Genomic DNA, 13,594 nt, shown 5'->3' on the forward strand with positions numbered 1-13,594 from the left:
CATTTCATACCCTAGAAGAAATGCACATGTCTGCCTGTCCTGTGGATCAGTCCTTCCTCTTGCTTGAGTCGTGTAACATACAGTTCCAATTTTGGCCTTTGACTTTACTGGTACCCTAGAAGTCAGACAGACAGACAAGAGGGCAGAACAGGTAAAATATGACTGCAGGTAGTAATTTTTTCACCAGGATCTAGCCTCACAGATTGTTTCCTTTCTGTTCTGTTTTCCAGGTTCCCGTAGGAAGCAGTAAACTCTGCTAGCCTTTGCTTTGGTACTGACTCTTCTGTAGCAAACATTACTGGAATTGCCAGGCAACTTCCTCAATACCTGACCTGATGGGAGGCCCACCCTCCACTCCCAGGATCATCTCTATAACTGTCATCATATTAAGGAAAATAGTTTGTTTCAATTTCTTACTCATCTGTGATGACTTGAGCAGTGCAGTGTAATCTAGCTGCCACTGAGCTGTTCAAATCAACCAGCTGGCTCAACAGCTCCCTCATACATTCTTTTGAAGCTTTCTTTTTATTTTTAAGCTTTGGCTGGAGCTTTGACAAATAGGATAAATTAAGATGCATGTACAGTGGAGGAAAATTGAAGAAATGAGTTGGATTATGGCAAGGCAGCAGAACATCAGAAGTACAAGTCCTTTCTGCATAAGGATAACTTAGCAAGGAGTTATAAGAGGAAATTTGTTTCTTCCTGTGTTGGATAGGACAGCTGAGCCAACCTGACAGTCATGTGAACTTGCAGGAAGGGGAGAGCATTGTCAAACATATACCAGCAAAAGCCAAACCCTGAGACTGGTGAGGAAGAAATTGCCTATGAAACAGAATTTTTTAACTGCTGTATTTCTTTCTAAGGTTTCCGACAACCTGAATAGAGTATGTATAGGCATTTAGCTCCAGAATATAGGATAGAACAGTTAAAAGGAAAGACAATTTCAACTGAAATTAGACCTTGTGTGCTTGACATTTAAGATTTGCCAGGGAGTTCAAGAAGCTGTGAGTTGTGGTTTGGGAAGATGCATAGAAACAGATCTGTGTGTCTGAAGGGACCTCTGTGGTCACCTGCTTTGAGCTTCAGTGTGATAGAAGCCAAGGATTTTCACTGAAGCCAAGTAGGACCTCCTGTAACTCCTAGCTCAGTTGTTGATGCACTTGACTAGAGTAACTTGTTTCTGAACTTGGATGTGTCTTGTAAACATGGGGCTGAAAGAGGGAGGGCCATGTTGGGCATTGAGCATCAAATTCAAAATCTACAGTTACAGGCAACCTGAGCGAGACACAGAGTGCTGAACAGTCCACATGATGTCTGTGCTGACTGCTTTCCCTCTCCACTGCTCCATCCAGCACCCCAGACAAGCTCCAGTCAGGAATAAAAAAATCATTGATCTCTAGGGCACAGCAGGGTCTGCAGGGTTATCATCTGTATATATTTTCCCATGCAGTGATTCCCTCCTGGCTTGTTTTCCCTGCACTCTTTGAAAATCATTTTTCTCTTGCACAAAAAAGTAGCCTTTTCCCTTGGCCTCCTCTCATTTCAATTCTTTTGTCGTCTTAATTTTTTTTTGCCATTATGTTCAGGTATATTTTTAAACTATAATGCTGAACATCTGGACACTGGCTTTGAGTCTGTTCAGCCAGGGCAGGCTGTTATTCATGGGCCAGCCCCATTCATGGCAGTGAGCTTCCCTGCCTTGCTCCTGCAGCCCACCTTCCTTAGTGCCAGCACTGAGTCTGTCTCACCACGCTCTCTGTTGTCTCTGGCAGCTGCAGTTTTGCCTCTGGCTCTGCAGAGGAGGGGAAACAGCTGTGCCTGGGCATGGAAACATGCCCTCACCACTCATCTGCCTGGGAAAGGGGCCTTGGCAAGCTCTCTGGAGCTTTGTGGGGAGGGAGCACTTCTAGGAAATAGGAAGAGAGCATGGCTGTCTGCTGTTCCTCTAGTGCACAACTCAACCTCAAGGAAGCTGTAAGGTTTTAGCCTTGGCTGTTGTCCTTGGTCAGGATAGTTACTGGGCCAAATCACTGCGAAGACAGGGCAACTCCTTTTTTCACATAAGCTGCAGGGGCAAGTTTAATACCACATCACAAGCCCATGCCTTGCCTTGACCAACAACTCAAGAAACTTCTATATCCTACCCCTGCTGGCCTGTTGGCAGCAGTTCAGTACCTGTGAAGAACCACATAACCCCTGATGGATCTCTGCTCCAGGCATACACTAACCAAAAACCTTGCCATGTAGGACTTTGTGTATGGGCAGAATCCTGCTACCTGCATACCCTTGCTTCCAGACTGTGAGCTTACCTGCCCGCATGGGCCCCTAAGTGACTTGCAAGGTCTTGCTTGCTGCTGCTTCTCAGGAAATATCCCAGTCAGCAGCTACATTTTACTGTCCTTGTCTTGTTCGCTCTTCTCATTCTATCTCTGTCATTCAGAAGTGTTCATGTTGTTTAAAAGGATCCAGAAAAATAACAACATAGATGCTATTTTTTTCGTTTTCTTTCTTATTTGATAACTTGGCCCAGTGTGGCAACCTCATCTACCAAGGTTTTATTTTTTAAGAATTTATTTTTGTATTTCATGTAACAGTCAAAATTTCTACTGCTGAAAATGCCATTTTTTTTTTCTGTGGGCTTTTTCCTTCCATTGCCATCAGAGTAATTATCATGAAATGGATGCCTGGTGGGGTTTTAAGAATTAACACTTCCTAGAAACACTGTAGTCCAGGCATTGCTGCTTGTACCACCTGGTGCACTTGTGAAAACTGGATGGAGAAAAGTCCTGCCAAATCAGAAAGAGGTTGAGCTTTGTATTGGCTGTGCTTTTGGAAACCCAGTGACTCGGTAAAAGGCAAGGAGAAATAACCAACTCGGAACTGAGCCCTCCATGGGCCTCTGTATCTGGCTGTGATGGACTTTCTTGCATTGCAGTTGGCTGGTGTAACTTTTGTCTTAACCTAATCAGAGGAGTTATGAGAACCCTGAGCCCTCTGACATTTGAAGAACCTATTAATTCAGGAGGGATACTTGGGAGTATCCAAGTTGTTGGTGTCAATGGTACTGAGTAGAAATGTGAGAGAAAACTCTGGTTGATTTAGTCTGGAAGCTGGGTAGAGTCTGAAGAACACCTCAGTGCCTCCTCTGTGGAGCTGTAGGATCTCCTTAGTGGCCTCCTCTGGCCAGTGAGGCTCTCCAGCAATGGCACCAAGAGACAAGAGCCCAAAAGAAGGATCCCAGGAGCAGTTGCTGCTTCCTTGGAAGCCTTTGGGGGGTGCTGAATGCTTTAAGGACTGTTTTGCTCTGTATCCTCTCTTAGTCCCTATCTTTTTATTCTTTCTCCTGACCTTTATTAATTTGCTGTCCCTTTGAAGTGTTTCTCCTGTTTTATTACTCCATAGTACATGTGAAAGGTTCCTAAGGTGTTCCTAAGGTTTTGCTAGAAGGGGGAGAGAAATGCTAGGAATGGCAGCTGAGGAAAGCAGGGTAGTAAATGGGATAAGAACAGAGCAATTGTTCATCTGATAAAGATTGGAGTCCTCATGCAGCCATACAGGTTAGAGACCTCCTGAGACAAAGGTTTCAACTGGACTTGCATATTTAGTGACCACTTTTGGAAAGAGATTCCATGGTCCCACTGAAGCCAACAAGAGTTAAGATCATGGATGAACTCCCTTCCGGCTCAGCAGTCACAGTTCTGCTAAAAGTCAAGAAGATGCAGCTTGTGTAGGCGAGATGCAAAATCAGCACCTTGTACATGTGTCCCTGGAAAGGGGCACAATGAAGCTGATCTTTTTAAAAGAAACACTCAGAGCAATATTTCTTTCCTAGAACAGAAAAATGTTTAAGTATATTGGGTTTTTTTACTTGTTTACTCTTGCCAAGTTTCAGTAGCTTTGCCTTTGGGTCTGCTCTGGATTTAGTAGCAGGTTGGAGCCCCTGCTGGGACCCCTGCTCAGGGCGTTCAGGTCCTCCATCCCTTTCTGACTGTGCATTAACAAGGCATCTGGCACCACGTGGAAAACACACTTCCTTGAAATCCTGGCACTTCCTAACCTTCCTAGTAGGCACATCTCAGCAGCAAGAGCTCTCACCGCCTCCTCACCTCCGTCCAAAGCACAATGGTCTGCAGAAGAGAGGTCAGGTGACCTGGAGGGATCGTGCCTTACACGCAGGGATACTCGATGTCTTCAGCAGGCTGACCTGAGTCACCTTGCTATGAAACACTGTCTTAATGTGGACTGTACAGCTTCCTGCAGCAAGAAGCAGTTGTCATCACAGGGATAGATCGAACTGGTTGATTTCATCTTTTTTTAAAGAACTTCATGGGTTTGAACTTGGTGGGGTGAGGAAATATTAGCTGTTAAGGGATAGATGAATTCTCATCATTGAATTTCTCCTCTTGGGGAAGAAGGATACAAGTTACAGATGCTGCAGTCTGCTTCTCTCTACAAAAGGGATCTTGTTATGTACAGTATTTTTATATCTCTGCATTCCCACCTATCAGGATTTGAATCAGGATTGATAACATTCTCTACATATGGAAAAAAATTGATAGTTATTTTTACAGTGCTAGACCTCTGTGTGTTCATTTTGTGCCAAATTACAGCCACTGTTACATTCTAGTGTTTTCATTCAGTTTATTGCTGTTCATCAATGTGTATATTATATATTTTTATTATCAAGGTTTTTATTTTAATTCATATTATCCTGTATGCAAACTAACTGTGGATTGCTAATTTATATATATATAAAGGGGAGCACTTGGAGACAGTGTGAGGATTCCCCTATTTAGTTTACACTCTTGTAATTGAGCACAGCCAGTCCATGAAACTTGTTGCTTCCTTCACAGAGCAATCTCCTGTGTGTCTGCCCCCTGAGCAGGTGGCTCCTGCTGTCCCTCCTGACAGCTCTGACACTGCAGGACTGGGTGAGATGCAATAGGAACTGGAGCACAACTCCCAGCGTGGCCTGACAGGTGACTGAGCTCAGTGCTGTCCTGTGCCTGGCAGTGGTACCAGGGCAGGTGCTGCAGCAGGAATGCCCAGCAGGATGGTGGAGTCTTTGAGGTTTGATCTTTATCTGTCCCCAGTCCATGGACAGTTGGTTTTGCCACACTGTCCCAAGGTGTTCAGGGCTTAGTTTTGCAGTTGCTTTGGGAGGTGGGTGTGGGACATAGTCCCTTACATGGAGCACACCATGGGCAGCTTGTCGTCTTTTTATTGCAGAGGACAGACATAAACCTGCAGAGATCCCAGTTTGCTGCACTCCAGCACATTTGTGGCTGTGCAGCACTGCTGGGGAGGTACTGGCTGTGCTGCACACAGGTGCCACTTGTACTGCCCTGCCCTGCCCAGGACAGGCTCTGGGACATGGGTTTTGTGCCCAGGAGCTGCCCAAGCCTCAGCTTCTGGGCTGGACATAATATCAGGCACCTCCTCCCCATCAGTAGCACAGGGCAAAGCCTAGCTGTGCAGCTAGGGCAGTGGCACACACAAATGAGTATTTTCTACTTCATGGTAAACAAGTTCCACTGTATCAGTGTTCACTCTAAGTAGACTCCATGGTCTGTCTCCAGCTGCATCTGTGCACTGCAATATAGTTCATTGCCTCAGATAAATAACTGCAGTTGTCTCATTCAGCTCTTCAGGGTAAACTTTTAGCCTGTTGAATCTAAATATTAGCCATGTGATGAGGTGGATTAGTCAGAAGGCTTAAATTCCTCAGAGCTGCAAGTGTATCCTGCATTGTAACAGCTAATCCTTAAATATGAATTGCACACTGACAATAATCTGTCTATGCAAGCCTATTCTTGGTTTTATTTCGACTGTTCACTATAATTTTACCAGGTTTGGCATAGAACTTCTGAATGACATTTAACCAAAGTATCATGTCTGTGTGTGTGTATAGCATGTTTTGCTTCATACTCCTGAATTGTCATCGAATGTAAAGGGAACATTGCCTTGCCCCATATTGTTCAATAAACCGCTGTATTTTGTTACCCACCACGTCCTTCTGTCCCTCTGTGTGCTTTTCTGGAAACCTAAGTGGGTTACACAAAAGCAGGGGAAAATAAGACTTTGTTCCACCCTTTGTTCCTGAAGCTTAGCTGCTTCTACCAACAATTACATTCTTCCACTGTAAGAGATGTAGCAAACAAACAAATTTCTATTTAATCTGATTATTTTGTGGACAGACAGATGGAAAACAAGGCTATGTAATATCTTGGAAAAGATCTGGACTGTTTCATTTCCTGAGACTGTGATACTGAAAAATAAAGCAGTATAATTATTTGCAAGGATAGGATGCTCTTTCTTATTTCATTAACGTAACTTTTAAGTTTGCAAAAAGCCTGCTTGAAGATTCCCTCAAACAACACATACCTACAGTGGTGTGGGACAGAATGCAAGAAGGCAAAAGGGCAAATGCCCTGGGACTGACTGCCATTTTTAAAGGCATCAGCTGACGATGCAGCCACATGCAGCTCAAACATGAGCAGACCTGATCCCATTGTCATGTCACAAATTGAATTTGTGACTGAGCATGCTAAAATAAAGAGGAGGTTACAAAATATAAATTCTGGATGTCACATCCAGACTGTAAAGCTTTCTTAAATGCTTATTTACTCATTTCTCTCTGCTTGCCAAATCTAAGCATTGCACAGGGGAGCAGAGAGCCCTTTGGTTCCCCAGCACAGGGTGCACCAGGTTTTCCCTCCATGGGCCAGGGGCTTGGGCTGCACAAGTGAGTGCTCTGACTCCAAGAGAGTTCATGTTTGGGCTGGATGAGGGTCCGTGTCACACCACTGCCCCAGTGCTTCCAAGTGCCTTGATGTCATCTTTACCTCCCACCAGCTGCGTCTCAGAGTCCCTTGGGTATTAGCAGTGAGTGGAAGTAGGAGTCAGCAAAACAGACGTGACTGGCAGGGGAAGAGTCTGGTTGTATAAACAGGGCTCTTGGGACTGCCAAGAGCTCTGCCAACTTACAACCTATTGCAGCCTCTTGTCTGGAGTGACTGGGTCGGTCTGTTTTCTCTGAAAGGCTTCTTTCATGCAAGCCCTGGCACTTGTTGAAGCATTAGGCTGTGGTGGGAGTGGGGCCAGCTGGAGCCCTGAGAAACATCTTCTACCTGATGCAGTGATGTGCCCACAAAACTGGATGTGGGGACCACAAAAAGAACACTGAAGAGCCCCTGGGGAATTTTTTCTGTACCAGAAAACTTTGGTTTCTGAGTTTCCAAGTTGCATGCAGCTCTCAGACTGTGGGTTTGCCATTGTGGGTGGATCTGTTGTGCCACTGGTGGTGGATCGAGGTTTCCCATGTATCCTCCATCTGTGAAAAAAGTTAAGCCAGTAGAGATTGCTAAAAGTCACCATTGCTGGGTATCCAGCAGCCTGCCTGCCCCTTTGGCTGCTTCATCCTCCCCTGCAAGGGGGGAGTTGCAGGTGGCAGCCGCACTCTCCTGCTTGTGGGCATGTCCAGATCCTCATCTCCCACCCAGGTCCATATTGGTAGGGGTTCCCTACCTGGAACTGATGCTCCTTTTGTTCAGAAGGCAAATCATGGCTGCAGAGACCCACAACCTAAACCAGGTGAGGTATGTGAGGTACAAATGACTTGCTATAGTACACATGATAGGTACGTACCATTCCCAATTCATTTTCCAGAGATCTGGTGGGTTACAACGTGGCTGCAAGTGTAGGACATCCCCTCTGCCATGTGAAATCCTGCTTTATTCCTGGAACTATTCCTTCTCAATTTCAATATTAAGCAAAGCTAGCCCTTGTATCCTAATTCTTTGCACCATTCTGCTAGCAAACAAGTGACAGCTCCTGGCACCAGATATCTCAGGTCTGAGGTACACGTGTCGATCACCCTGATTTCTTCTTTCAGAGACACTGATCCTTGAACAGTGCCCTTGAGTCGATCCTGAATCACTCTGGCCAGAATTCCTGACACAGGTAATGGCAAAAATTAGATTTACTAAATGAGACTTGGGATCAGGCTGCAAACCAAGTTTAAAACAAGCGCAGAACTTGAGTCTGGCAGCTGGGTATTTGTTGAATGTCTCTGCTTCCCTGACCCCAGAGAGCCTCAGACAAGCACCCAAGCAGCTCTGCCAAAGCCTGCTCCAGTTTCATGTTGTTGCTGGTGAACAGCAGCTCTGAGGACTGACAGCAGTTTTCACAGTCTCCTTTTCCCTGGCACTGCTTTTGCTTAGTAACAGTTCCCATCCTGCCCTTTTCCCCCAACAGACATCCCAACTCCACCTCGGTGACTCACCTCGTGGTCTTTTGAGGCCAGGCTGCAAACACAGGCACAGCAAGCCCCTGGCTGCTGCTGAGGGCTCGAATCATGCTACACGATTTCTCCTTATGTGTAAACAGCATAATGCCACGTCACAGACAAGTTTTTCCTGGCTATTTTAGATATGGATGGTTTCTCATTTTACTGAAAACATGATTGGCATATGCAGGGTTTAATCGTGAGCCGGAGGAACCCATGTGTGTCTCACTAGTGGGGCAGAAGTGCACCAGCATCCCCTTCCCTGGGCTGAGCTTGGAGCTGGGGCAGGTTCTGACCCAAGAGTGCTCTCCACTGCTGCCTTCCTCCCCTCTTCACCCTCCCCACGTGCAGGCAGTGTCTGGAGAGCAATGACACAGCCATGCATGTGCATGACACCAGAGGGTGCTTGGGGAGTGTGAGCTTTGTCCCAGCAAAACTGAAAAAGAGCTGTAACAGGTGCTGGTGCAGCAGTAGAAGGTTTACCAAGGGGAGGTGGAGTTTGGGGAGAGGATGAGATGCCCACATACTCAAGGTTTATTCCCTCCACTGGCACTGGCCACCAGCTGGCACACAGCACATTATCCCAAAAAGTTCTGCTCAGCCTGCCAAAGGACACATAAACCCCATTCAAGCACCTCACTTGTGTATTTTTATTTACTTGTTAATTGCTCACAACTGATGAAACACTGAAGGCCAGCTTGAAAGTCCCTGTTAATGTTGAGGAGCATCCCTCCCATCAAGCGTGCAAACAGGTCTGGAGGGAGGGATTGCTTGCAGTCCTCTCTCCAAAGGCAAAGGAAGGCACCAAGAACAAGGGGTTCTCAGTGAATTTAGTAGGCTGCTAGCAAACCTAGACACACTGTCCTACTGGAAAAGTCCTCAGCTTCAGGCAATGAGTCCTGTGCATAGACAGGACTGTCAGTGTTGCCACAGGGAGCCTGGGAGAGTCGGCGCAGAGCACCCCACAGGACGAGAGGAATGCATTGCTGCCACACCTGAGGCAGAGAGGACCCACAGCTGCTCCAGTGTGGCCATGGCCCCAGATCTGACAGCAGCTGTGTCCTGTTAACATCCCCAGGGGATAACAGGGACCAGGAGCAGCAGTACAGGCCTCTTCGGGGGGCAGATCTCTGCTAACAGCAACAGAGTGGCCTAACAGCAACAGAAAACCAGGTTCTCCCGGCACTTGCTCCACCGGGAAGCTAAGTCAGCTCTCCTGATGTTAGGAGTTAAACCAGCTGTGCAAAGGTGCACATTAACACCAGCTTGTCTCGTCCATAAGGGTGCTGAAACAGCCAGCCAAAGCTGACCCCTCCTGGCCCTGCTGTTTTCGGCTTTTAGCTGTGAAAAGACCAGAGCTCTCGTGGGCCCAGGCTGAGAGGGGCGGCTCCTGTTGGAAGTAGGTAAGCCAAGAAGGGGTGGTTTTCTTTTCTGTGGGACACACTGGTAGCTGATCTTGGGAAGTCAGGATGTGCTGCCTGGCAGGACCCCAGCTGTAATTTAGAAGTCACTTTCTGCTCAGCTGAAAACTTTCTTTTCTCTAAATATTCTCCTGATTTCATGAACTTCAGCTGTGCAAATAGAGCACATGTTTCCTGGGAGAGAATGAGAGAAAGTCCCCAGGACCAAGTGAAAATGTCACCATATGGGCAGCCAAACCCTGTGACCCAGTCCAGCCCACCTGAATTTTGAGCAGAAAACACTCAAAATGAGCTACTAAACCTAAAAATCAGAGCACTGGCAGTTCTTGCAGAAATAAAACAACAGAAGAATTGAGTACATATGGCCATCATTTTCGTGGGTTACTGGAATATTCATGAGAGCAGTACAAACCCAGGCAAGAAGCTGGAGGCCTCATTCCTTAAATTCCTTAAATTGTATTCCTTGGTACCACAGCACCGAAGTTAGTGCTGATCACCTGTGACCCCGAGGTGTGCAGAGCATCTCTCTGTGCAGGTTTTGAGTCAGTCCCAAAGTGGGAGCTGTGTGAGCAGAGCTCAGGGCTGGAGCATTCCAACCCAGCCTGGCAGCAAGGCAAACATCAAAATACTGTGTGGCTCTGAAGTGCCTTTGCCTTCAGATAAAACTCTACCAGAGCTCACACTGATACCTCTGCACTCCCAACTCCCATGGCAATGGTTTGATACCTCTACCCCACACTTACTGGGTGTATTAATCTTCTTTGTGTTTCTCACATGAGTGAACTTTACTCAGCTGTAGTGCCATCCATGGTGTGCAATCCAGTCCTTCCTGGTGAGAATTCTTTTTTCTCCCAAATATCCTTACCAAGGGGTGGGAAGAAACCATGGTAGTTTACCTACCAATCCAGCTCTCCTGTGAGAAATGAAGAGCAAACTAAAAACAAAACAAAAAATTGAAAATTAACTTGGATTAATAAAGATAAACTATAAAAAGTTTTGGGAGGGGAAAAAAAAAAAAAAAGAAGGAGTCAGGAAGGCGGAAAAATGCTTTATTCTTCATTTAAGTGATTATTTTTGCCCGCGTGCCCGGGCGGGCGCTGTGCCCGGGCCCGGGATGCTCCAGCCGCACATTCTATCCCAGGGCTCTCTCTAGTGGCCAGAAAGGAAAGGCTGAACAGCCGCTGAACAGCGGCACCCAGGGACACGCACCTGCACCCAGGGACACGCACCTGCACCCAGGGGCTGCGATTTAGGGTGCTGACACCCCCCCGTCACACAGCAGAGAAGCTGCAGGCTCCCCTGCTCAGGCCACAGGAGCACAGGGAAATGAAGCCCACGGCCCTACCTTTGGGGCGTGCAGAGAGAGGAGTAAACCCGAGACACGCGGATTGATGGTGCTTTAGTCCTGCAAAGTCCTCAGGGGAAAAAATGTGCAACGGGGCTGTGTTGGATGAAGGCGTTTGAAACCCTCCAGGATTTGAACACCGCTGGGCTGAGCATCCCTTTACACAGCTGGATGGGGCAATTACTCCCTACAGAGCTGTGTCAAGTTGATCACAGCCAAAGCTCAGCTGGAGAGCTGCCACTCTGCCTTGCTCCTTTCAGCACACTGCAGCTGGGAACTGACCCCAGAGAGGATTCCTGCTCTAGGCTGACCAGCAGTCTTTGGAGTCCTATATACCTTAATATATATATACATATATATATATATATCATTTGGCAGCATAGGTGGTAGTAGCCATTGGCACCTAAACTATTGAGAGCTTGAAGGGTAGTATTTGGGAAATTTTCTTATTTACACATCTTGCACAGCTTCTGTTTATTTCATTATAGAAATTGTAGCAAAAATGTAGATTTTAATAATGTTGAATATGTGGCAAAACCAAACACCCAAAAACCTGAAAAAAATAGCAGAATTGAAATAATAGAAGCCCCTTTGCCAGTACACAGTGTAATCCAGGGAAGCTCAGGGGCAGTACTTTTCCCTGGGCTCTTGCCTCAGGCCCAAGCTCACTGTGTCAATATAGATGCTGTGACCTCAGACTTGGGGTGGCAGCCACAGGAATGCTGTTCACTACCAATAAAACACATCAGCTACTAGGAGATTGGAGAGAGAAAATAAAAGAGGAAAATTTGACAAGTTTTAAAGCATTACATAAAGTCAAAACTCCCCAAAGAACAGGGAGTTCTGCTTGACAAATAACACAGCCACTCACACTCAGCTCCAGTCAGGAGCCAGAGTCTCCATCACCTTCTCCTATAAGTTCTTAATGCCTTGAAGCAAGTGACTCCTCCCTTTTATCACCAGCCCTTCCCAGCTTGCTCTCCTGGGAATAGGCCTTTTCAGACTCTTTTCCCCATCCTTCTGATGGATTTAACCTTTTCTCTCCTTTTGCTGTGAAGTGTTTTGGTTTACTCTTTGGAGGATTAAAAATTGACTCTTACACGCTAAAATTAATTCCCTAGCTTACCTTCCCCATATTTGTTGTAATTTTTGGTGTGAAATACTTCAGCCTGTGTTCAAAGGCAGAGAGAGTGGCATTGAAATATTTATGTCCAGTGCATTACTTCATTAAGGAAATGATCTAAAATGAATGGAGATGGAATCATGCCCAAAATGCCTATAAAACTGGATGCTGACTGATTACTTAATGGTTCTCCTGATACGTGATGCATAAGAGGTCTCTGTTGCTTTTAATTTTTCATGGCCTGAGCTCAGTCTTGCAGCAACCCCAGACTGCTGGTTAATGGCATTTCCTTGTAACTAAGCATATTGCTCCCTTTTTTTCCCTTTGACATACATGGTGCTTGAGAATGTATTTGGGGTCACTAAAGGGATTACTCTTAATTACAGTGTTGTCCTGGCCTTCTGTGGGGTAGGAGTCCTCTGAACCTTCACTTGCACAGAGGAAAATGTCCAGGATTTAACAGAAATTATTTTTTTATAACAGAAATGTCAGCTCTGTTTCCTTTTTGGCCTGTCCCTTAATCTGCCTCATGCACTAGGGAAATCCAATCCTTGCAAAGTTAATTTTATTAATTGATGCTTATTGGATTATCTTTCAAATCAAATGAGCTTCAGCTGGGTGAGCTGGAAATAAGGAACACGCAGGGACTAAAAGGCAATTCAATTCATTAGTAACCCTCTACTAGTAAAAAGTAGCTCCTAAAGAGCCCAGTTTCCTGGAACAATGGGAATTCCTCTACAGGGAGGACAGCTGTAGCAGAAAATGGGAGTGCTGGGGCCATCTCCCAGTTCAGTGCAAGTGCAGTGTTGGCAGGGTTGAGGGTACCAGTGAGAGGTGCCTGGTGCCAAGCAAGGTATATGAAACACATTGCCAGCACCAGGCCTCTCCTGGAGAAATCTGGGATTTCAGAAGCATGACTTAGAAGATCAGTACATTGACACACTTTGGACTATTCACCAGGAAATGTGTGTGGGATGTGCCTGGCTCAGGCTGACATCAGCTCCCATGGCCTGAGGAGATCTAGACACCCTCCAGGCAGCACCCTCTGCATGAGCTCAGCAGTGTTCTGCATCCAAAAAGTAGGTGCTTGGCAAGCTGAAAGCCTGGGTTTTATTCTGGCTGCTCACTGAGATGCAAAGCCATGTCTCCACTGAGCCAGGAGGGTGTGCTGGCTACACAGCTTTGCTCCGATAACACTCTGCTTCCAGGCCCTGCTGCTCAAGCTGTGCTGCTCTCTGATGAGCTGAGCTCCCTGACTAAGGGAAGTGGTGCAAGGGGGAGCCTTAGTGTCCCTCAGAAAGAGAGGAGCCCTGGATCAGCCCTGCTTCTGCAGTGATTCAGGCATTTGACAATGTCACTGGATTAAATGCTGAAATATCCGTGCTGCGGGGAGCAAAGCTCGGCACTTGCAGGATGCA

General features: G+C 46.4%; 1 protein-coding gene across 2 annotated transcripts in view; it reads left to right on the forward strand.

Annotated features, from left to right (window-relative positions):
- CCDC50 (coiled-coil domain containing 50) overlaps nucleotides 1-6,299 on the forward strand; it is a 43,306-nt gene extending 37,007 nt beyond the window's left edge. For both annotated transcript variants that reach the window (XM_039556685.1, XM_039556686.1), the window contains one exon: nucleotides 231-6,299. In XM_039556685.1, coding sequence (XP_039412619.1) covers nucleotides 231-250 — 20 coding nt within the window. In that variant the 3' untranslated portion in view covers nucleotides 251-6,299. The remainder of the gene's footprint in view (nucleotides 1-230) is intronic.
- The last annotated feature ends 7,295 nt before the right edge of the window (nucleotides 6,300-13,594 follow it).

This window comes from Corvus cornix, chromosome 9 (genome assembly GCF_000738735.6).
Source record: "Corvus cornix cornix isolate S_Up_H32 chromosome 9, ASM73873v5, whole genome shotgun sequence".
Lineage (NCBI taxonomy): Eukaryota > Metazoa > Chordata > Aves > Passeriformes > Corvidae > Corvus > Corvus cornix.